We start from the raw sequence: 24199 nt of genomic DNA, 5'->3' as shown, positions 1-24199 counted from the left end.
ACCCTCCAGCAGGAAGGATTTCCTTTGAAACCGTTTCCAAGAGGTCTCAAAATCAACAGTTCAATAGGACAGCCCTAGCATGGGAGATGCCTTTTACAGTTACTCAGCTTTTATCCTTCCTCAAAGGCAGATGGACACTCTTCATGCTTAATCAGTCTGCTGAGAGATTCAGCTCTCTCCCTGTTATTATTTTGGCTACAGAGAGTAAAAATTCAAAAATATTATAACAGACAAGGCATGATCTTGCTCCTTCACCAATTGTTCAATATTTTAACCTAGAAGTCAATGAAAACTTGGCCACTGACTCATCAGTGAGTAAGCAGCCTCTCATAAATACGTATCCAAGAGGAAGAAAGCCCACTAATAATTCAAAAAGATTACAGTCCAAATAGCTGAGAATGAAACTCCTTCATAAATTAATAACATACTGAAGGTAGAATGTATTTTTAAGCAAGAAAGATCACATTCTAATAGCTCTTGTTGGACAGCTAGTTTAAAAAGCATAAACCCACATCATAGAAATAATAAAACACTGAAGGAGTGACATTTATAGTTCTTCTTTTTAAGACGTATAACTTCATATTTTGCAAATCAAAACTGTGGTAATTTTTAATGAGACAGATTTCTGAAAACTTCAGCTCATTCCTTTTCCAGCTATCTAAAATTCAGCTCCCTCCAACTACTACCAGTTTCCAGGCAATCATATAGTCTTACCACAGATAGGATTTAGCCAAATTAACCAATTAATTGTATCGCTCTCTTTCAGTTCTAGAGAGCCAAATGAATTTACGATCACCAAAATACAGAGGATCTTTCTTAATGATAAGCTGAATGGCGAGAGGTCTCAAAAGATGGATGGCAGGAGCCTTTCAGTGCTCAGTTGTATAACAGCAATCCACACCAACATGCACAGGACAGAGCTTGAAATCATGTCTTCGTTTGTAAAGTGATCATGGCTATTGTTCATTATAAGGTGATCATCTTTTTCTAAGCAAGTCTCTTGCAATTTGAAATTGCAAGCTGCTAGCTAGCAGTTTTGAAGTAATTTTAATGAATGCTTTCCTTTGTTCATTATCCATCAAACCTTGTGTAAAATGTCCTACAGAAAGCACCCTATACCTTAAAAAAATGAAAAAATAAAATTAAAGAAAAAGCATCTTTGCCACTCAGCCTACCTGTGGACAGGATGAGATACCGACTGTCTTCCGCAGCTTAACTGTCATTTTTCACACTTATAAATCAAAGAATTTCACCAGCGCATGGTAGTGTTGGCTTTGCAAAGTTTCTGTGGGGCCACTAACACCTGCCCCCCATGTAAGCGATCCTCAGATCACAGCACGCCTTACCATTAGCACCAGCTGTCTTAAAGCCAGCAAGCTTTAAAGATGTTTCATTCCTATTGTGGAATTTTGGCTTTCGTAAGAGTTGTTTTTAAACAAGAATACAAACATAGTACAAAATAAGAGCTACCACAGGCAATGAAAAAAAAAAGTTGTCACATTTACAGGAAGAGGGGCTGTGGATGCATAGATGTTTACCTTCACCTCCAACTCACTTTAGTTTGTTTTTCATACCAAACAGCAATTTTTCATTATAAATTTAATTTAGCCTTCAGAAATGTGTATTGTCTAGGTATAAACAGCAGTAGACAGATGCAAAACAAGTGTTTTAACTAGTTTCATTGAACTAACAAGTTTCGTTAAACGTGCTGATAAAAATACCTATGCTATAAATAAATTTGAAGTAACTTGGATATTGACTGGAAAGCAGGTGCACGTGTACTAGCAATCAAGGAGTGGAAACAAACTCTGTTGTCAAGCACCCAAACATTATTTTTGGTATTAAAATGAAGTAGATCTGGTCACAAAAATTACTGGTTACTTTGCAGTTGCCTTTGAAGGGCCAAGAACCAGGACTTGTGGCCTCAGCCCTGCAGCCTGATGTCATCTCCACCCTTCTGTCCCTGTTTGGATTAGACCCTTGAGGATCAAGGATGCTCCTACTGTGCAAACAGCAGAGGAAGATATAGCGAAGCTGCCTTAAGTCGCACAGGAGTCTTGCAATCAACCTTTTAATAGAAATTAACAACTTGCAACCTAAAATCCTAGCAAAGAACTGGGCAGAGAGGTGAGGGAGAGCACAGAAGGCTGCTCCCCAAATTGCCCCCAGTCAGGACCCAGGAGCGTACCTCTGGCAAACAGCACGTTGAGACAGATGGAAATGTGCTTACTTGTCAACGCTGTCATCCCCCAGGAGGAAAGAAATTATGTTGTCTTGAACACACTGTGGGTAAGAGACAGGGAAAGGTCCAGAAATAGAACAAAACTAATAATATAAAACCAGGTTTGGAAGACGAAATGAAAGGTGACTTTTGCACAGAAAAGGGAGGGGATTTCTTAGCAGATAAAAAAGTAAGACTTTCTTAGTCACAATAAGTATTACAATAGGCATGCATTCTCCTGATGAAGACAACCTATTACCTACTAATTATTTACATTTGTTATACAGTATTATGAACAGGATAATTTCTGTCATTGAGGAGTTTACAACTTCTGATCTATACAAAATATTGAGTAATATGAGATGCTGAGCTTTAAAAGGCCTTTGAATTCTAAATACAGCACAACCAATTCACAAATGTTTTTTCAAAATTTTAGAGACTAATCGTAATTTAAATCTAGCTTTGAAGAAAAAGCAGAATTTTCTTCATAAGCCAGTGGTATCTTCAAGGTGAATTTAATAATGAACTACATCTTTTATTTTAAAGTGCTTTTCAGAATAAAGTTCAAGAAGAAATCCAACTTTCAATTTCAACAATTGCATGTGTTTCTAACACTTTTCATTTCTTTCCATTGAAACGAGCCCACTCTAGTACCATAATTTTGTTCTTTGCCCACTGAATCCACATCAGAAAACAAATGCTAACTGCATCTTTTCCATTAAGGCAGAGGATTATAGGCAAACAGAAAAATGTTTTGCCCTATGGGTGCTAAGATTAAAAAAAAAAAATAAAGCTTTCTATTTTAAAAATGTCAATTTACTTTTGCCAAATTCTTTCAGTCTTTGCCTTCCATTAGCAGAAAAAATTATTGCAATCAACAGAAAATCGTTGTGATTATTCCATTTTAACATTTTGTCCTGGTTTTGGTTAAAACAAGACCAATTATCTTTTAGTGAATTTTCCTTTCAGCTAGGCTCTTCTAAGTGACTGCATTTTTCTGAAGTTTGCTGCATGTTTTTTTGACACTGTTTGCTCTGCAGCTGATAATGGCTGATATTGGCAGTTTTACTGAGCTAACAGCAGGAATGCTACATAGAAAAGGCCCAGGTTTATCTTTTATTGCTCTAGCAGCCAAGGTTGCTGATAAATTTCATACGTCCCACAAGTGAGAGGGTTTTATTTGCAGGAAGGGGTGGAAATAACAGGTAAGCCAAATAGACCAATGAGGCATTCCATGCCATCCACATCATACACAGTATAAAACTGGGAGATCATGAGAGTCTCGCTCTCTTTGTCCATGGCCGGCATCTGACGAGGACCTTGCCTGTTCTCCTGCCTACAATCCTGATCCTGGTTCCAGTCAGTGCATCCTTCAATCCAGCTCCTGTCTGCTGCCGAATCCAGTCCAGGACTTCCCAGTGTCTGCTCTGCAGCCTCAAGTGCAACGCTGCGCTATGCTGGGAAATTCAGTATTGAGTTTGTATATTTTGCATTATTTTCTCTCATTATTAGTATTATTAGTAAAGTTTCTTTAACTCTCCAACTTGTAAGTCTCTCTCCCTTGTCCTCCTATTCCCCTTCAGTAGCGGGGAGGGCAGGAGTTAACAAATTATTAATTAAATTGAAGTCTGCCACACTTTATTGTTGCCCTGCAATAAATGAGGACATGTTTATTCTTGCATAGAAAGCCAAATAGCCAGAGACATGTTTCAGACAAGTTATCCCATCAGCAGTGCCCATTATTGCACAGAAACCACATTCAAGTCCAAGTGGAAAAGGAGGTTTCAAAATGCTTCCATATGCATTAAAACATCTTTTAAAACCTTTCAGGTTTTGCGTTCCGAGTCTTTAGAAATGGTGATTTCTTTATTAGGTTTGGTAGCTTCATCCATCAGTTCCTTCAGCTGCCCAATCTGTTCATCACGGAAGTCATTCAGGTTTTCTTCTGTGAGCTGGATTCCATACACAGTCTTTTCTCTCAAGTTTTGTTTGTCCTCATTAATTTGTTGCTGTATCAGTGCTGCATAGTTCTAAAGAGGAACGGACATAAAGGTCACAAAAATGACAAATGGAGGATTCAGGTCAACTTTTAATAGCATCTTACCGTAATAACATACCCTTAATCAACCTTCTACAACAGTCTATTAATCAACATCAAATGACAAAAAACCCACACTTTTTATAACAAAGCTAAGACATTTCTAGCATCTACAGTCAATTTTAAGTAGATGATAGTTTAAAATGTGTGTCCTGTATGTACAGATTAATTTAATTCTGTCATATCACGTACTACTACTGAAAACAAAATTTAATTATAGGCCAAATATATTTATGTAGTTATAACTATTAAAATATACATTTTCTATCTAGAAGGATATCAATAGGATTCACTTTCTAAACTGCTGTATCTGGAAAAGCATTATTCTTGAAGAAATGTATTAAAAAAAGCAATCTATAATTAGACAACATCCTACAGCCTTTTTGTCTAACCACTCTCTGCATTTCTGAGAACTGACCATTTGCACCAACCCTGGACTGCTCCTAAGGCAGTAAGAATTCAGCAGCTTCTGTTATTCTGCCAGTTTTAGAATAAATTAGTTAGTAAAATTAAAAGTTAGGGGAGAGTAAGAAGGGGCTTCAAGGACAGATAGCTCCATATTGCATGCTCATTCCCTGAAGAAGACAAAAAAAAAATTTTAAAAAATATAACCCCCTTTCTGTACTGTCCTGAACATAGGTAAGTTTTTTCAAACTTTCTTTCAATCCCATTGTAACAGAAGGCATTTAGGCCATGTTTATTTAAATAACGGTATTTATATCAGTGGACAGGCAGAACTGTCAGTACGTATGACATCCATACCAGGCTGAGCGCCATTATAAAGCAAAACCTCTCAAGGCAGATATGCAACTGGCCAACAGCTCACACCAGTAACGCGGGCATAGCTGGAAAACTGCTTTCGCACTGCTTTGGAGCCATCTTTGACCATTACAAAAGTTACAACACTCGAGAGTTTTGCAAGGACAGCAGTTCTGCAGAAGTAATTTGGCTGTCGGTGCTACCCCTGAGGCCGCTGCGTTCAAAGCCCATCAGTGGGGTCCTGCACCTTCCTCGGCTCCCCCGTCCAGCCCCGTCCCGCTGCAGCCGTTCTCCAAGACATCACCATGAGGGAATTTGTCAAAATCCTCATGGCCTGTGAACCTACTCAGATGTTTAAAAGTTAAACACATGTTCAAACACTTGGTTGGGAGCCCACACTTTTCTTAAGTAGAACTTAAAAAAACAAACAACACAATTAAGAAATTAATTTCAAAAATTAGTTGCTGTTGGAAAAAAAACAGCCTTCTCTCCTATTTAGTAAGGTGTATCCTTTAAAGTATCTTTAAAGTTTCAAGCACAACTCAGAATATAGCATAAGAAATAGAACTAAAAAAACTCTAATGGTAACACCCTTTTTTTTTTCCTTAATAAAGGATTAACTATCAGGAGTATTCAAAACCACAGGATTTTGGCAATGAGATATAAGCATTATTTTAATTTCAAATTTTCAGCTGAAAGGAGCCTCATTTTTGAATACTGAATTGTTAATCCGGTTACCAAAGTTACTAAAGCCACTACTTCAGCTGTACATCTAATAACTCCTGAGAAGTAGATAAAAAGGAAGAATGTTATTCACGAGCACGTGATAAATTTGAAAATTACTACATTTACTAACATAAATACACTACGTTGTTTATGTACCATGTCAAGCCTCACTAAAGTCAGCAGCCCTGCTGCAAAGCTTAATTCATGGCTCTTTAAAGAAAACAGATAGATAAAACAAAGCAGGGCAAACAACGGTAAAATTTTATTAATACAGACTCTGAACTAAACCAGTTCCCCATTTCTGTAGGAGTAGAACTTTGAGTTAAAGTTACCTAATAAGAAAAGTAACAGTTTCATAACACTGAGGTTCTTCCCCACATCATCTCTGCCCTTTTTACATTAAATACACATTCAAAACCAGTGACACTACAGTTAATCCCTACAGTAACTCTACATCTCAGCGGTATTACTTTATGGTAGAGTTGGTCCAACGCTTAGGAGGAATTAAATACAGTTTTTTTCCTGATGACTGAGTATATCAAACAGTAACAATAAGGTAAAAAATTCTAATGGGTTAAAAAGTCTTCAGCTTTGTGATCCACAGAATTGCTCATCAAGACAGACGGACAATGTGACCTCTGAAGCTGTCAGCAGGCAAGTAACACACCGAGATGTTACACATCAACTATTCCACCTCATTCTATCTCCAAATTTCTGCACAGAACAATCCGGTCAGTATTGGCTCTGGACTCCAAAAAATAAATGCTCATTATACTAAACAACAACATTCAAAGCGTATAATTCAGACACAATACTGAAAGCAAGCAATGCAAAACTCTCCACATCTCATCAAGAGACCTGACTAAATGTCCAACCCCTGAGAACCCTTCCATGCAATGTCCTACCAGGGCAGGTTCCACAGTGGGAGAAAAGTCCTCCCCTTCACTAATGATCAACCACCTGGGAGCAGCCAGGGGCTACAGCACCTCGAGATAACTGAAGTCTGTTTAAAGACTGGTTACAATTTTACAAAGTTTGTTGACCAGAAGATCATCTTAAAAAAAAAAAAATAAAATAAAATAAAATTAATTACTGGCAAAGAGTCTGCAATATTATTTCGGTTTTTAGTCTAGCATGAAATCATAGCATTTCACAAAACATCAGTGTTAGAGAAGTGACGGTCCTCGACAAAGCCACAACGCCCACAGCGCCCTGCATCCGAACACGCAGCGACGGACGGTGCTTCTCCCTCCCCGCTGCCAGGTGTTCTGCTCTGCAGCACTCCAGCATGCTCCCATCTGGACATGTCGCCGCTGGCTCTTTTCCCCCGCTCATTTTCTAGCTGAACAAATGTTTTGTACATGCCAGAAAGCCTCCACAGTCATGGTTTCACATCAATTTGCAATGTGAACAAAAATTCAAAATCAGACCCTGAAAACATGCTGGGTTTTGGTTGGCTTATGATAGAAAACTTCATTTTACCAAAAGGCAATGATGCACCAAAGAAAATATGTTTCAGCCTTTACAAAAGCACTGGAAAAAGATCAACTATGTGGCATATCTCATTTTCTCTGCCTGTGATGCCAGATGACAAACTAACAAAGCTTGAGATATTTAAGTGTTTAACACATTACTGTTCCCTCAGAAATTCATACTGTTATTAAGTGATCAGTGATTTGTGGAAAGATACTACATCATTTGCTGGTACATAGTTCTGTAATTTAAGATTCAGCTTCTATACAGGAAATGTGCAATTTTGCTAACTGCACATGAACTTTAATACATTGAACTCTGAAGTTCAGTAATAGGTTTAAAAGCATAATTTTTAAAACAAACAAGAAAACACGCTAACATTTGTTCCTTCAACAATATACCTTTAGGTCACAAAATATGACGAGCACAGTCCCTCTCAGGCAATAGGAGAAGCAGCATGTTTGTATATGCTTTAGTTTTCATTATAACTGAATAGATATAGAATTCAACTACTTCCTGGTGTCACCTTCCCTACCAGAAGAACTAAAACAAGCCCTCTGCTTTACTTCTGCCTCTCATTTTATTTTACATATAACCACGTGTTCCAAATATAACAAAACTCCTTTGTCAGTCATGACACAAATCCCTGGCAGATTTTTTGAGGGCATCTTATTCCACACTCTGCCCAGAGAACCAGAGACAGGAGACACCAAACAGAGGACAAGTAAAGCTGTGGCCTGGCAGAGCCCGGCTTGGCGCACACGAGGGGGGCAGAGGCACACAGGTGCTCTCCTCACTTGCACAGATGGTCAAGGGTGGCAGGTCGGTCAGGGACAACCTCTACACCTCAGGTGTTTTTAGGTTGGTTGGTTGTTTCTTCGTACGTAGCTCTTACTGCAATGATGCTCTGCCTGCACCGAATGTACACTATCTGGGCATCTACAACAAAAACAAACAAAAACCAAAACACCAGCTGAATAAGTAAAAGCCTTTGCCCCTTGTACGTGACTACCAGCAGAAACAAAGAGGATCAGGATCAAGTCCAAGTCAAGACAATCTCTCCTGACCATTTACCATCAAAAGATGGCTGATTTATCCAGTACCCAACCCCGGCACGCTGGCCGTCCACACCACAGACGCCCTCAGAGCCCCACTCCTCCCAGTACCCAGCCCAGCCTTAACGGAGGGTAACGGTCCGAGGTGCAGACTGGGCAGGTCCCTGCATCACCAACCGCAGAGACACCTCAAAACTCCCCGTATCACCAATGCAGGGAAGACGATGCCCCACCTGAACGCTCTGGTGCTCTCCTTAGAGATGCTGGTTCTGCCCAGAGATCACATTGGCATCTACAGCATGCAAGCTGAATCCAGCCATTAGGCTCTCTTAAAATCCTCTAACACGATTAAATGCTTGAACCTGCAAGTGATTTCTACAAAAATACAGAAAATATTTGCTGTAGTCCAGGGGTAGCTACTCCTACATTTATACAGTCCTAAAATTACATTCGGCCCTTTGAAGGCAACCGCGATGCTGATGTGGCCCCTGGTGAAAATGAGTTTGACATCTCTGCTGTAGTCAATTACCAGAGTTTTTTCTTTAAATTCACTAATTGAAGTAAATAGTTTTCTTCTGCTCTCTGATTCATAAGCATTCGCAAAATGCACAAATTATCAGAAGGGCAAGGGGATGGGTGGCACTCAAGGTTTTAAAATACCACACATTACAGAAAGGGTGTCAGACTTGTTTTCAAAGACTAAATACAAAAATAAAAGCAAAAACCACACAACCAAAAGCCCCACTCCCTGACTGTTAGATGTACAGACTGCTCCCTGGTACAGTGCATGCTGACAGACCTTTATCTCATATGTAAATATAAAATTATGATAGACGTTTATGATTTAATTGTAAGATTAAATGGGTTAAGAGCCTATCTGCCCATTTTCACTGGGAAGAACAGTAATCATCATTTCTATTTTGTTTGCCATCCTCCTCAACATGTACAATACTATTAATACATTTTAGACAATCACTCCAAAAATCTCTGTAAGATCCATTTAAATAGAAAAAGTCAGGATAGATGTCTCTTCACAGTAACTACCTGTACAATTCACTTTCTTGCCAGATTTCCAGGTTTTCTATTTAAAAAGGTCCATAGTTTTAATCTCCCTTACGCAGTTCAAGTCAATGTCTTCATCCATTCCAAAAGACTACCTCCATATGCAGTCAAATTAATTATAACACTGATAAACAACAACATTACCTGGGGCCAGATCAGAAGCTGCTACTCTGAGATGTGTTAAACAAACACGGCAGTCAGGCACTGAAAAACACTATCAAATTCTTTTAAATTGATTTTCTCAGGGTGACATTAAAAAAAAAAACAAGCATGGTCTGACAGACCACCCTCATTGCTCCCTGGAAGTTAACTTAGAATTGGAGTATTTCAAACTCTGCTGCTTCTAGGAGCAAAATCAAGCACATGCTGCTAGGACAGCAGCACGAAGAAGTGACTGTGAAGGAACAGCACGGCAAGGAACAACCTGTTCCGATTACTGTGCAGTGATTTATTGAATGAATTACTTTATGCACATTCAGCCAGAACTCTGCAACTGATTTACTCTATTTTTCACTACAAAACTGTTCTGTTTGTTAAACTGAGTATCAACAAAAGACAAAATCTTTATAGAAGTTTATTTTTAAATGGGAGATGCACCTCATGAAATTCTAGAGCATCTTTATATATTTACCTGAACCTCTAAGTAGTTAGAAATGTAATAACAAACCAAGGAAAACAGACAATTTCAGTGGATATTTTTATACACTCATACGTTAAGCCATAACAATCTACACTTTATCCTATAAGACATCTTAAAATAGCTTATAAACATTTTTAAAATTGCATAAAATACAATTACTGTCAAATAAATTACCTAATCTGAATAAAAAGCTATGTGAAGTCACACATCCTCTAACAGGAAAGTGCATTATCAGACAATTTCAAACCACATTTGTTTTTGTAAAGGACACACCATGATCACTTAAAAAAACATGTCAATATACTATAAAGGGTGGTGAGTAAGCCTTCCTCCTGTTTTTGAAAATACCCATCAAAAGTTATTTGAATGACACCAGCTAATGACATATGGCTGGCATTATCAGAGTTTCTTACGTGGAAAATTAAAATAGAAACTGCTGGGAAAAGGGCAACAGAATGAAGATAGGAATTTCACTTAGATATACCCAGCACAGCAGAGGACCAGCTCCTACTGCAAGTCCTGATAGAAGGTGAAAAAACAACTTGCTCTTCTGGCATTTAAATCACCTGAGCATCCTTCACACATGTAACAACAAACCAGAGGCAACTCAGCAAAAGGAATATTCAGCACTGGCTTAACACTGCTCCTGTCAAAAGTCCAAAGGACATAGGGCGAGTGGTTATTGCTGAGTGGTTTAAAAAAAATAATTCTTGACTGTTAGTGTGAGCACAAGAGGGAAATCTCAAAGATTATTCTCTTTCTGAAAACGCTACAGGACTTTACATGTAAGCCTGGAAAACACCATCATCCAAAAGGTATGAGGCCAAATGTTTCATCCACAGACACTCCAGCTCCAGTGCAGCAGACAACGCTCACATTCCGAGACAACAGTAAGGCCCCCAAAACAAGGCTGTGCTCCAGGTAAATAAAGCACTACAAACAAGCTGATGATCATAAAATTATGGCTACCCTATTAATTTAACAGGCATATATAGAAAAAAAATTAGCGACAAGATTATTTATTATAAAAACCCATGTTTTTCCTCACGTTTTCTTGTTCTAGCATCTCCTTCATTACCAATGTCACAGCACAGAATCTGTGAACAAAATGTTTAATACCTACTACAAGAGGCAGAGTTGTGCACAGTAACACTAAGTTTTCTAGTTTCAAAACCAGGGAGATTTTCCCAGCATGGACAGGTTACAGAAAGCCACAGAACAGCCCTTCAGCGGGTGGTCCGGGCTACAGCAGCCACAGCTGCGAAGCTGGAGACTTGAGACAGCGCTGCAGCAGCAAAGGTACCTGAGGTATGAAATAATACTCTAATCCTCCTTCAATTCACTCACAAACCTCTGCCACTCAAATTAAACACACTGTAAACTCAAGCTGTTTGGCTTGAGTGAAGCACCACAGTTGCTAATGGATGGGATACCAGTCACTGTGCTATAGGCTACAGATTTAAGTAGCTGTTTCGTTGCATGATTTACTTACATTTCATGAGAGCAATTTGGTTACAAATGCTGCTTTTCTAAGATCTGTTTACTATCTTCTGACAGCTCTTAGACATAAAGAATAAGATGCCTTACACAAGCTAAAATATCTGCCATTTCCTTTACATTTCAAACTTCAGCCACTCTTGATATTTTCTGTTAATAATAGAAAGGTTCAGTGAAACCGAAGTTAGGATGTAACATGTTAAATAGGTACATTTTATTCAGAGGTTTGCTATGTATAAAAACATGAACTCTTAGAAAACAGACTGAATAGCTTGTATGACCAGTCATAAATCACTAAGTTGAAAGTTTAAGCACATATGAGAAAGAATCAAAAAGCTTATCAGAAAGTGTGCCTTATTTTTATTAAAGCTGAAACACTGCTCACTCTATTTCAAAAAGGAAAAGAAATAAAGGAAAGCATGATTTTATACAAATTTTGGAAAACTTCAGATTATGTGAAAGAACAAAACCAAAATTTTAAAAGGACTTTTTTCTAACCCAGCAACAGTACAAATTGCATTCCTCCCAGGATGAGACCCCTGCTCGTCCCCTATGCACTATGCATCACCATCTCTTCAACAGGGTAGTTAAGCAACCCCTGAAGGGAAAAAAAACAATACCAAAAACCCAACAGAGTGGGGCTGAACCACTGCCCCTCTGCTGAGGCAGCCACCCCAGTGGCAATCCAGAAAGGGAAGGAAAAACAGGGACTGCAGAGCAGCACACAGAGTCCATTTAAGCACAAATGCAAAACACAGAAAGTACAAAAATAACACAGTTTGACAGGGGCCAAACTGGCTCCTCACGTACCATTCAAGGCCATGAGTGTGGAGAACCCATCTCACTACAGGATGCATCTCCCGACCCCAAAGAAAAACAATGCAAGTGAAAAAAATCCCCCCTTTTCTAGCAAATATACCCACTTGTAATTAATGAGGAGCTCTAAAAACAAGTTGTGTGAAGAGTAGCTTGGATAAGCTATTTTGTACTTCAGTCCATGAAGGGTTTGTAGAGGCCATTTCAAGGCAGAGGGACAGTCTAGCACTTGTGGTGGGATTGTCTACATCTAAATGTTACGTGCCTAAGTGCAGCGAGGGATGCAGGTTGGCTTTGTGCTGAGCATCAGAAACTTCTGTCTTAAAGATGATGTGATGACTGGATACACTGTCCTCCAGAGATGTGGGTCTCATCACTGCAAAAGCAACTACGCATCTCTCTCTCTCGCTGGAGATGACTGGATTCAATCAACTTCCTTCCTTTCTTATGGTAAAAGAGAAATGTTCATTAGTTTGGGGTTTGTTTTTTGTTTTGTTTGGATTTTTTTAATTACAAAAGGCAATAAAAATACCATTTCTCTTTAAATGAATCCATAATCTCTCCCCTGGAGTTTGTTTTACCTTTGGGTAACCCTGCTGAAGTCAGATTCGGCAATATCCTGAAGTCAAACGCATGATGAAACAAAAAAAAACTGCGGTAACTTTTTATCCTTAGAAAACTTTGAATTATGTGGTATTTTAATTTCTGAGGATGAAAGACCATGTCACCATTTCTAATTACAATGCATAGAAGTAAAACAGATTTCTCCAGGACAAAGTCAGTGGATCGTAAAAAGTGGGTACAATCAGACTCAAAGTTTTAGAAAAGTTAATCTGAAAAAAAAAGTGAAGAGAACTTTAACAACATCATGTTTTTCCAGGAGATTCAGGAAGGATGCTAGAATATGTGATTATCGACCAAATTTCAGGGTAGTGACCACAGTAACATAATGATGCACACACTGCAAATATACAGAACTGTTACCGTATAAGGGGTTTGGGTTTTGGTTGTTTGCAGTTTGGAAGGAGAGAATGAAAAATTGTTCAGCTAAAACGGAGCCAGGGAATATAATTATGTAATACCTAGTAATCAGCAAGGAGAATTACTATTTGATCAGGAAGGTATAAATGGACTACTTTTTTTTAACACAGTTTAGTAATATCATTAAACTGGAAGAAATGACATTCATTTAGAGGAATGTGAAAAAAGCTTCATGACTAACTCAGCTTTGCTTATAGCTTAAATAACATGTTATTTTAATGTCCTTTTTTCATGTAAGACTTATGAGATCATAATTTGAGGTGAAATTGCAAAGTTTGTGGCCTGACCATCAAGGTAAACATATGTCAACGCTATTATGTCCAAAACAGAGCACAACAGCATGACAGAATCTCAGAGTGACTTTACTGTCATTTGTGGAAAAACAAGCTGTGATTAATTATTTCTTTCTGGATACACGATACCTACATCAGTACTGTACATCAGGGCCAAAATCTAGGTCACTAAAAGCTTTTTGCACCAACTGGTAGCAACCATAGTCTTTCAGATCCCCTCAACTTATATTAATAAGCTTCATCTCAGACCTTAAATAGAAAGCTTGAGCTTGCTTTAGTAAAGAAGGGGAAAAAAAAATCAGAACATACTTGAAGGAAAAACAGCATTTAAGAAAAAAATAAAATGACCAATCTAATTTGAAAAGAGAGATCGATCTGAAATGTAGAAACAGGTCAGGAGAAAGAGGTGGGAAGGAGAATGAAAGAGATGGCCATGAAAATGGGTTCCAACGGCCCAACAAGATCCTGTCATGGTCCTCTCCCCTTGGACAGGCTGTATCGCTCAAAGTGTGAGCTCCACCAAAAAAATATACTTATTTTGTGAAAGAATTAAAAAAAAAATCTTCTCTGAAGCACACAGCAGTGTTTGAGAGCATTTTAAATTGGTACTGGAGACAAAAATACTTGGAAGAGAAATATATTAAAAAACTCATTAGAACTTACTAGAGTTAAGAATTTAAGAACAAAACATGGCAAATTATTCAGTCTGGACCTTTATCTGTAAAAATTATAATGAAATTACACTGTTACTAATAACAAACTCTAAGATTGCTGTGACTGGACAAATAAACTACAGACCAGAAAAGTTAAACTTCCTTCAAGAACATTGTTTCATATTTTCATATAAATCCTCAGCAATTTGAAAGATGGTTATTTCTTGACTCAGTTTCTCGTTTGCTTTGACATTTTATGCTGTGCCTGGCAGCTCTCTGGCTAATAAAAAAGCTGTCCTATGCACTTCTGTCTACTGCTGATGTTTTGTCTGGCAAATATGACGCTACAATCTCACAGAATATTCAAGGTTTTCTCACAGGCTGTTAATTTAAAGCAGGGCAAGGGAAAAAACTGGAAGTGATCGTATCGGTTCAATTTTAGGAACTTCTGCAACGCATCAGTTATACAGTAATGTTTCTATTTAAATATTAAGCTAGGAAATCTTGGCAAAGTGCTTCACTGCAGATAATTCTCCGACAAATATCAACACTAAGTACCAGCATTTTACCTTAAAAAACCTAAAGACTGTTTCAGCAACATAATCACGCAACCATAATCAAAGCACACAATGCAAACATCACTTATAGTCTCCCGTATCAATTCTTTAAATAGATGACAAGCATCTTAAATTTGCAGTTATTTCTTTCAGTATTACTTCCAGATTTTCAAGGAAGACAACGATTTCACATACAGATATTCACAAAAGGAAAATAAAACCTGTTTCCAAGACAACCACATTAGTTTCTAGACTGCTTGATACTAAGAACATGCAAAATATTACATATCCCAGGTGATGACACTTGAAAGACTTTCCATGAATGTTCTTTTACTCAATTTATACCCAATGAAGCATGTTAAGTGTACATACATATTCAAAAGAGACTCGGTATTCTTATTTTTCCATTACTCACATTCCTATATGCTCATTACAGCCAAAGCCTTAAACTAATACAGTAATAAAGAAAACCTCAAGTATAAACAAAAATTTAATCCACTAATAGGCATCTTGCATTGATTTCCCTGACACCACAAATAACCTTTCTGCTGAGGGGGCACTGAATTTTTTACTTTAATGGACCTGTAGAAGAATAATGTGCTTGAATGAATTAAGTAAAAAGTCATGGGCAATATTTGATAAACAGACCAAAAGGTCATTAGTGGAAAAGTCAGACCCATCCCTCAGGACAAACAGTTTTAAGTGAACAAATTCTACATTTCCTGTTCCAATGCAATATATGGGGCACCAACTTAGCAAAGCAGATTTGGCAACAGAAAATACTGAGTCAAAGGCTGATTTTCTTGGCCAGTCTTCCCATGGTCCCTCTAGTAACAGGGAGGAAAGACAAGCCCTACCTGGGTGCCTGTGGAAGCATTTAAAACAGACAAGCAAGGAGTCATTGAAGTTTACCTAGTTGTTTCTTCAACATGGCACAAACATTTTGAGGTGTGCTCTTCACAGAGCACACCTGGGAGACCGGCCACCAATAAAAGCAAGCCTACATACAGGCAGACTTGTCTGATTTCAAACATAAAAAAATACTGCCACAGGTGAACTCTTATAGGGGTGTTACTTAGATAAATACAGCATTCAGTCTGGTACTTTTGAAAATCCTACTCTATAGAAATAACTCAGTGTATTTAACCACAATCACTTCAGTCCTTCTTGCTTTTAATTAGCAGCAACAAGGCATCTCTATGAAAATAAATGCATACTGATGTAACTGATGTTTTCCTTCAGACAACTAACAACATACTGGTTTATATTTGTAAACTCACTCTATGGAAAGAAGGCTTATTACTGCAATTAACATGTACTTCATAGCACTTAATAAAAGGTGAATAAGATTAACTCATCGGCCTCTGTGCTAAAACCCAGTGCAAATTTTTAAAGTTCTTGTTGTTGCAGCAAAAGATACTAAATGATGTTCAAGTTTTAGACCAGCCATACACTTTTGTATACACACAAACATACCTCTGTCAAGTGAAGTTAATAATATAAATTGTTTAGTCTTCCATATCCTCCAAGCAACAGGACGAATCACAGCATTTCCTTCTTTAGTTTTATTGCTCTCAAAATTACAACAGAAAGTTCCTCACTGTTATATTTTCCTAAAATATGGTGATATAACATACATGCAGTCAGAAAGTCACCTGATACGATGGTGCGACAAAAAAAAAGGTCAGAGAAATTAAACGTTCCCACTCTAAATATAATTCTAAAATTGTGGTGATATTTTTAGCAGTTTCTTAAAGTAAAAAAAACCTCTAAAACCTACAAATCTGTGTATCTTACCAAGGATTTTTAACTTGCAGATTTTATACAATCCCTGAACTACTTCAGAAGTAGCCACAGAAGCTAAGTGAAGAAAACAAATGTGTCACCAGTACGTTCAAGAGGTGCTATAAAGGAGTACGCATCTCTATTGACTACATCAGAGCACCCAAATCTGAAAAATCCCAAAACTTCTGTAATCATGTGCAAGTCACTATTTAACGCTTCATCCAACAGCTCTGACATTTAAGAGGATTTTTATAGCGTCTGTCACAATGCAGCAAGTATGGGCTGGGCTGTCACAGAAGACTGAAGGGATTAAGTACAGAAGGAGAAACGAAAATTCACTGATCTGCTGAACGAGTTTCAAAATTCAATAAAGGACTGTAGAGACAGCTAATTCGAAAGCACTTCTGGAAAATGCCACAAAATATTCTGTACTGTGCTTAGGGAGATCAAATACAGATCAAATTCAAGCCTGAACACATTCTCTTGTAATCTCTATACAACAAATATTTCAAAATTAACTCACCTAAATCTTGTTCTATTCCTTCTTTTTTGTTTCTGCTACTACAGGAGGTTTTCCGGCTGCTAGAGGGGACTTGCTTTGAATTAGCAAATGACAGGGAAAACAGGGTAGGGGAGTAATAAAGGGTTGGAAATCAAGTAAGTCAAATAGTTTAGTGTTGCACATACTTCATCTTGAAATGAACACTTAGTTAACAAAAAGTTAAGCTTTCGCAACAAAAATCCAGACTGCCTACATATTTAAAAAACTTCTCACCCACCTAAGACATCTCCCTTTTTCTCTGTGCAATCAGAGGCTGACCAGTCCTAAGCAAAAATACACGTTGAATGGGAACAGAATTTACTTTACCTCAATGCTTCAAAGGAAAGCATCTCTCAAAGAGTGTGAAAACAGCCAGGAAAATATCGAGGCAACTTTTCAGAAACGCAAATGCACCACATTACGATTGGTGAAGCCGGCTTAGCACTGTGCCCTGGCTGCCAACCTCCCAGGTGCTTTCACAACCGAGTACCACGGTCTTCAGCTATGGGTAAAGCACGAACATTTGGAGCAGAGGCAGCCTGCCTGCAGAGAAGATAGCAAGAATGGCAACTGTAGCTTATTAGTTCTATTTGTACGTCAAAAAACTCTGAGATAAACTACCTCTGCTCTGAGTTAAGTGGTACCATTTAATCAGTTTGGTACGGTACATCCGCATCCGCTCTGATGTTCTCTCCACACTAATACAATGATACTTTTACCATTAGCGTCAATATCGAACTGCTGAACTGTTTGTTTATACCGTATTAAGAAACAAGACCTTTTTCTACTGTATATGACCAAGCAGAGTTTTCAAACTGACTACACAAAAAATTTTAGAAAAATCTCTGCCTGCCATCCATTAATGATGCAAATAAATAGGTTGCCGCAAGGTTTCTACCAGTCAGGGAACACCAAAACTACTCAAGACGTTTCATTTGTGCTTCAAGACTTTTCAACACTAAGGAATTATCTCAACTTACATTTGCATGGCTTTAAAATTGCTCTGGAGTTGTTTAAAATAATGCAATGCTATATGAACAATAAAAACTTGAATTATTATTGAGGTTTTTTATACATCTTAATGAATTTTGCTTGCTGGCCAAGAAAAATACAGAAAAGAAAGCCTCATGTACATCTGCCCACAAATAGGCAGTTAAATGAGAATCACTATAACTTCTCACTCTCCACTCTGTAGGATAGCTTATAGAGCTACCTATTTAAGGTAAACTCCCACGTAAGCTACTCTACTTTTTAATTTAGCCACAGGACTCACTATAGAGTTAGGCCAAAATAGTGAACAGGAAAAAAACTCTCAGATAAGTTGCCTGAAGATACTAGCAGAATAATCTTTGTTCTTTTTTGGTTAAACTATCTACATCACCTACCACCCAGCAATGTTTCTCTTTGAACTACACTGATGGTAAATTATGGGGTCTTCATGAGCGGGGGTTTATTTCAGTCTTAAGGGATGATGAATATTAGCGTGCTTTGCTGTCCTCCAGAATGCTTCAATGTGCCTGAAAAAAAATCATGCTCGATAAATGGGGGAAGGAAAAAAAAAAAAAAAGAAAAAAAAGAATAATAACCCTCCAGGTAACATCACTCCCATTGCATTTGTGAAGCCACCAGTTCAGGGGAGGACTTAGACGAGTCAAACTAAACCTGTTCAGTGATGTAGTGGGAACTCCTCCCACTCCCCAGTACCATGCAGATGCGGCAGGTGAGCACAGGACGCAGAGGTGGCAGCTCACAGCGCAGAGCACTGGTCCTGCACAGGAAGGCATCGGATTGCGAGGGTCCCTCTGCCATCCCAGCACATGCCGCATTTCTGTCACAGTAAAGATGTGCAGACTAGAATAAATAGTTTTTTACACCAAAACCCACCTGTGCGCTGCTTGCTGAGCTGCCCCTGTGAGCCAGGCACTGCAGGCACCTGCACGGGCTGGTCCCAGGGCCAGCACTGCCTTGGTGTCCTGACCGCACTGCGCATCCCGCTCACCCCGCAGACACCTGCACTACAGAAAATTCAACTGTAAAATCCACCTGCTGCTATAGTGCTGTTGCCCTAGAAAAACAGAACAAAACATAACTTATCTTCTCTGTCTCAAAACATAACATTTTAACATGAATCTTTAATTTCTTAAAAGAGGAAAACACCAAAAACAAGACAATACACCAATGGAGGGGGGAAGCAATGGGATCATTTGTATTCTACTGTATTTATTTTTTATGAGAAAAATACAACAGATCTCATCTTCACTGAAGTGCTTGCTATATCCACTATAGCAGTAATTTTACAAATCACAGCTTTGCAAAACATCTTCCTTTGCAGAACCCAGCTCAGTAATGCTTTCTGTCACCAGGTGGGTGAAGAATTTCCCCTCGGAAAGTTCTGCCACAATTGCTGTCAAAATTAACATACCTATTTGAAATATCTTTAGGATCCTATCTTCCCTCAAAAACACTGCCTACAAGTAATCTAATCACAAATGCAAACAAACAAAAAGTCCCATTACTTGGGAAAAAGGAAACCTTTGGCAAGTAACTTGCCAGTGATGCATCACCGTACCAAAAGCTTTAATCAACAAATGGGGTATGCTAAATAGTACAAGGGGTCATGAGAACTTAGTCTCACACAACAGAGCTGAACATCTGAGGGTGAAAAAAAGACAAAGCCAAATAAAACAAATTCAACGTGCTCACTCACACTGCAATTAAATCCATTACACACTGTTGCATGCTTTCTGCTAGACTACTAAATAAATTCAAGTGAAGCAATATTAGATACCAATCCAGCTAACGCATCCTAAAATTGTAATGCCATGAAAAACTGGAACTGGGTCTTTGGATATCATGGAATTCATTTTCAAAAGAAAAGTCTGCATAAATTTATATGCTTAATTTATTCCTACCTATACTTTTTATTATGCATTAAAAGTGCATATTTGTGCAAATAAGTGCATAAACAATCCATTAAAAGTAATACAATAAAAATTAATAATGATGTTGACAGCACTCACACCAGCGTAATACTGGTTTCCAAGCCATTGCTAATTGCCATAAAAGCCTTTCCATCACAGTTACACTTTATACTGTCTAGTACATTAACCCTCATTTCAGCCACATATGTAATTTATATGGCTGACCTGTGTCTCAATATAAAATCAGGTAAACTAAACTAACCCATACTAAACATACTGTTGAAATGTAAACACACAGCCAACGTCACACCTATATGGTTACATTTATATATACTAAATCATTTTTAGGCAAAACTCAATACAGTATGATTTTCAATTCTTCAGGACATATTCTTGGATTGAAAACAAGTGATTAAGTGTATCACAAAGGATACCAATGTGTGCCAATGATTAATTACTATCAGAGTACTCAGCACTTGTACTTCAGCACCATTTAGTTGTGAATGCTGATTTAAATTATGATTTTCTGACTTTTATCATTGCAATTACTTTCGCTTGAATACCAGAAACTTTGGGAATTTTCTCAGCTCATATTTGAAAATTATACTGTAAGTCAAATCTTTTCTCCACATTTGCTACGCCAAACAGCAAAAATCACAAGGATTTGTGACCGGACAATGCCCTTGCTCTGAGTAGGGGGCTCCAGGGGTCTCTTCCAACCAAGGGCTTCCAGGCCACCTCTGCTTTACTGCTCTACTCATTCAAAAGCCAAGATCAGTCCAAGCTATATTTTAATTACTTTCCCTAAGTAAAAAACATTTAAAACACAATGTCAGGTTACCGATAAGATCTGACATTATGTTTCGAGGATTACCAGATTTTTTTTTTAAATGTTCCAGTACTGAATATATTGTGTTCTAACAAAGTTCTTTTCTCCCAAGGCAAATGTATAAAAATAACTAAACCAACTACTAATTTCATTAAGACAAATTCACATACTTAAGAGAATAGTAATAGAATATTACCATCATTCAATAATCAGATGATTTATTCTAACTGTATCAGAACACGAGCTTTTACTGAATGCATGCATAATGTAGTTTCCATCCTTTCGTAACAAACACAAAACTTCATTGGCAGCAATTTCTCAGAAAATAAACACACTGCATTTATTATTTTCCTCACTAAATAAAAGTAATTGAAGTTTTAATTGTACAATATGCAAATGAAGAACAAAACCTCCTTTCCACTTGAAACACAATACACATTATGCAACAGCACCCAAAAAATACCTGATCAAAATTTACAAGCAATACACCTTAAAGATACCAGTTCACTAAATTAGGTTCAACAGCAACAAAGCATAAATTGGAAATGCCCTAATACACAAACTGGCATTAACCAAAGATGACAGTAGCTCTAGTTCTTCCAGGGAACGCAGGGGTTGCCCTAAACCCATCATTACCCAAGCACGTTTAACTGGGCTCCTTCAGGCCCCCTTCACCCACACAACACCCTCTCACAGGCACTGCGCACAATGAACTTCACAATGTCACAGCCTCATCTGCTGTGCCCCATGAGTTTAAACTTGGCCTATGACTTTCAGAAGTGGGGCAGTAAAAGGGAATGATGAGAAAGTGTGCTTACTCGCCTTACCTATGCAAAGAAAAGGTATGAATGACAGCTGAGGTACGTTCTCAAGAGGACACTGAAAGGGTTAATATCAGTGAATGCTCTCACTGAAGTAGAAATTAAATTTTAAAGAAATAGCAGTATTCAAATAACATGTTTCAGATCCAGAATGCAGAGTAACAAGACACATGTCTGGCAATCCCTCCTGGCTAGACGGGCAGCAAAAGGTTTTTTTATTTGCTTTTTGTTCCTTTCAGGAATATATTTTCCACCTATTCAGAGCGGATCATTCACAATTGCTGCTGTACAGATGCAGCATCCAGCTTTGACATGCAATTTCATAAAGGCCTAGAGAGTCCCCCCCTTATTTTACCAGACCAGCAACAGAATAGCACTAGAGAGTTCAGAACTCATTTCTAATGGCTCAGGTCTGTACGCAGGTCCCAGAGGTGATGACTCTAGGAGAAAGTTAGATAAATCTAACGGTCAATGAGAATCTGATAATGCAAGAGAGAAAGAATCCAGAAAAAAAAAAAAAAAAAAACACACTCACACTTAGCATCAGAGAAGTCAGAGCTCTGCCTGCATTAACAACTTAAAACAGTGCCAGGGAACTCTTGGAGAAGGTACCAGAGCTCAGCCACCCACCCTGGGAGCACGGTGCCACGGGCCCTGGCGCAAGTTTTGATGAAGGACAACCAGCTTTCTCTCATACAGCCCCAAGGCCCAGCCGGTGAGCTGGCACAGGTCGGGACTGCTCCCAGCAGGCAGTCTGGATGCGGCCACCCTGTCTCGCAGCAGGGACACGGGCTGTTCCGCTGCCACGTCCAAGTCAGCCGTACAGACACAGCTTTCGCCCCACAGTGCTGGGGCCAAACAGTCAAACTAACAGATCCCACCACACTCTGCAAGAGGTGTATTCCCAAGCTAAATGCTTATTCACACACTGCTTGGTTTTGGATCAGAATCTCCTCCGTGATGTGCAGTTTTTGTATTGGGATAGTTTTTTCTGAAACCTTGTCGCTCAGCCTGTGAAGACTCCGGGTGGCAGAGTACACTGTCTGAAACGGACGAGATTTAGCACTATGTTATCAAGCAGAATTAATGCAAAGGTCTGCTTCCATGAAAACAGGTAAATGATTAAGTTCTTCAACTGCAAAATTCGAACTCCTTTCTTTTAACCAAAAAAGAACAAAACAACAAAAAGGAAAACCAGAAATCATGTTATTTACAAAGTAACTTTCATTTGCTTCTTGACTGACAGGATGATGATGCTTTTCTTAATAATGTAATTCCTTTCAGTTACAGTGATGGAACCAAACTGTCCATGAACCAGACTGACATTGCTAGTGCTGCCCATGGAATTTCTTTTCACTGGTCAATCAGCAGCAGAACTAATGAAAAAAAACCCCACAGCTATACAAGATCTCATCTTTGTAAACCACTAAGGTCATAATATATGTCTGTTATTTAATTAAAACTCTTCACATCATGGATCGCTTAAATAAATTCTTACAATGACTAGCTGTAATGGATGTTAAAAAGCTCACTAGCATGCTCCACTGCAAACAATCAACTGAATTTAAAAATTCAGGAGGCCCAGAAAACAACTGAATATCATGACTTGCTGCACACCTTAGATTTAATTCTAAGCATTAAGTCAAATTTAAACTACTGTAAATGAAGTACATACACAGAACAAGTCATTTCAACATGAACCAGAATATCCTTAATTTTGGAGCATCCTGCTTGCACCACAGCCTGAAGCTGACCTACGCTCTCCACCAGGTGCTATTCTTCTAAACCATAGCTCCTGTAACTGTGGTAGACAATAGCTTTAAATACCACAAAGGATGACCAACACATGCCATATTCATGTTAGAAGGGACAGAAAAAAAAAGAAAGAGGTTCAGTTCAAATGTTTCACCCATGTCAAGGAACAAAAGTAGGAATAAATACATTTTTATACTATATTTTCAAAGAAAACTTCCTACTGTTAACAGCACCATGTAATACCAACATATTTTGCAATGGCATCCAAAATGTGGTATTGTTAAAAATAAAGTTTTTCTTTTGGTGAAAAAAAATATGTATATTGGGCTAGTACTATATGCTTCCAAAAATATAATAACTTTAAAACTCAACAGATCCCTGATAAAATTTTTTTAAAAAAAATTAAAAATAATAATAATAATAATAATAATAATAATAATAATAATAATAATAATAATAATAATAATAATAATAATAATAATAGATATTTTTGTGTCTGCATACTAAGGCTCCACCGCCTCTGGGCGTACTCTACCGGGGGCCACCGTGGCTGATCAGAATTTTGTAATGACCCTGTTCAGCTGCCAGATTAGTCAGATGAAACCAGAGCCGAAAGCTACTGTGATAATTATCTCCCTTCCTGGTGCCATAGTAGC

At 38.2% G+C, this 24199-nt stretch overlaps 1 protein-coding gene across 1 annotated transcript in view; it reads right to left on the bottom strand.

Annotated features, from left to right (window-relative positions):
- Positions 1–3858: 3858 nt before the first annotated feature.
- The window catches only part of SDHAF3 (succinate dehydrogenase complex assembly factor 3), a 33332-nt gene continuing 12991 nt past the window's right edge, over positions 3859–24199 (bottom strand). The window contains exon 2 of the mRNA XM_065629312.1: positions 3859–4251. Coding sequence (XP_065485384.1) covers positions 4048–4251 — 204 coding nt within the window. The 3' untranslated portion in view covers positions 3859–4047. The remainder of the gene's footprint in view (positions 4252–24199) is intronic.

Source organism: Caloenas nicobarica, chromosome 2 (genome assembly GCF_036013445.1).
Source record: "Caloenas nicobarica isolate bCalNic1 chromosome 2, bCalNic1.hap1, whole genome shotgun sequence".
In the NCBI taxonomy this organism is placed as follows: Eukaryota; Metazoa; Chordata; class Aves; order Columbiformes; family Columbidae; genus Caloenas; species Caloenas nicobarica.
Note: the sequence above shows the minus strand (reverse complement) of the source record. Positions and strands in the feature narration are given on the sequence as shown.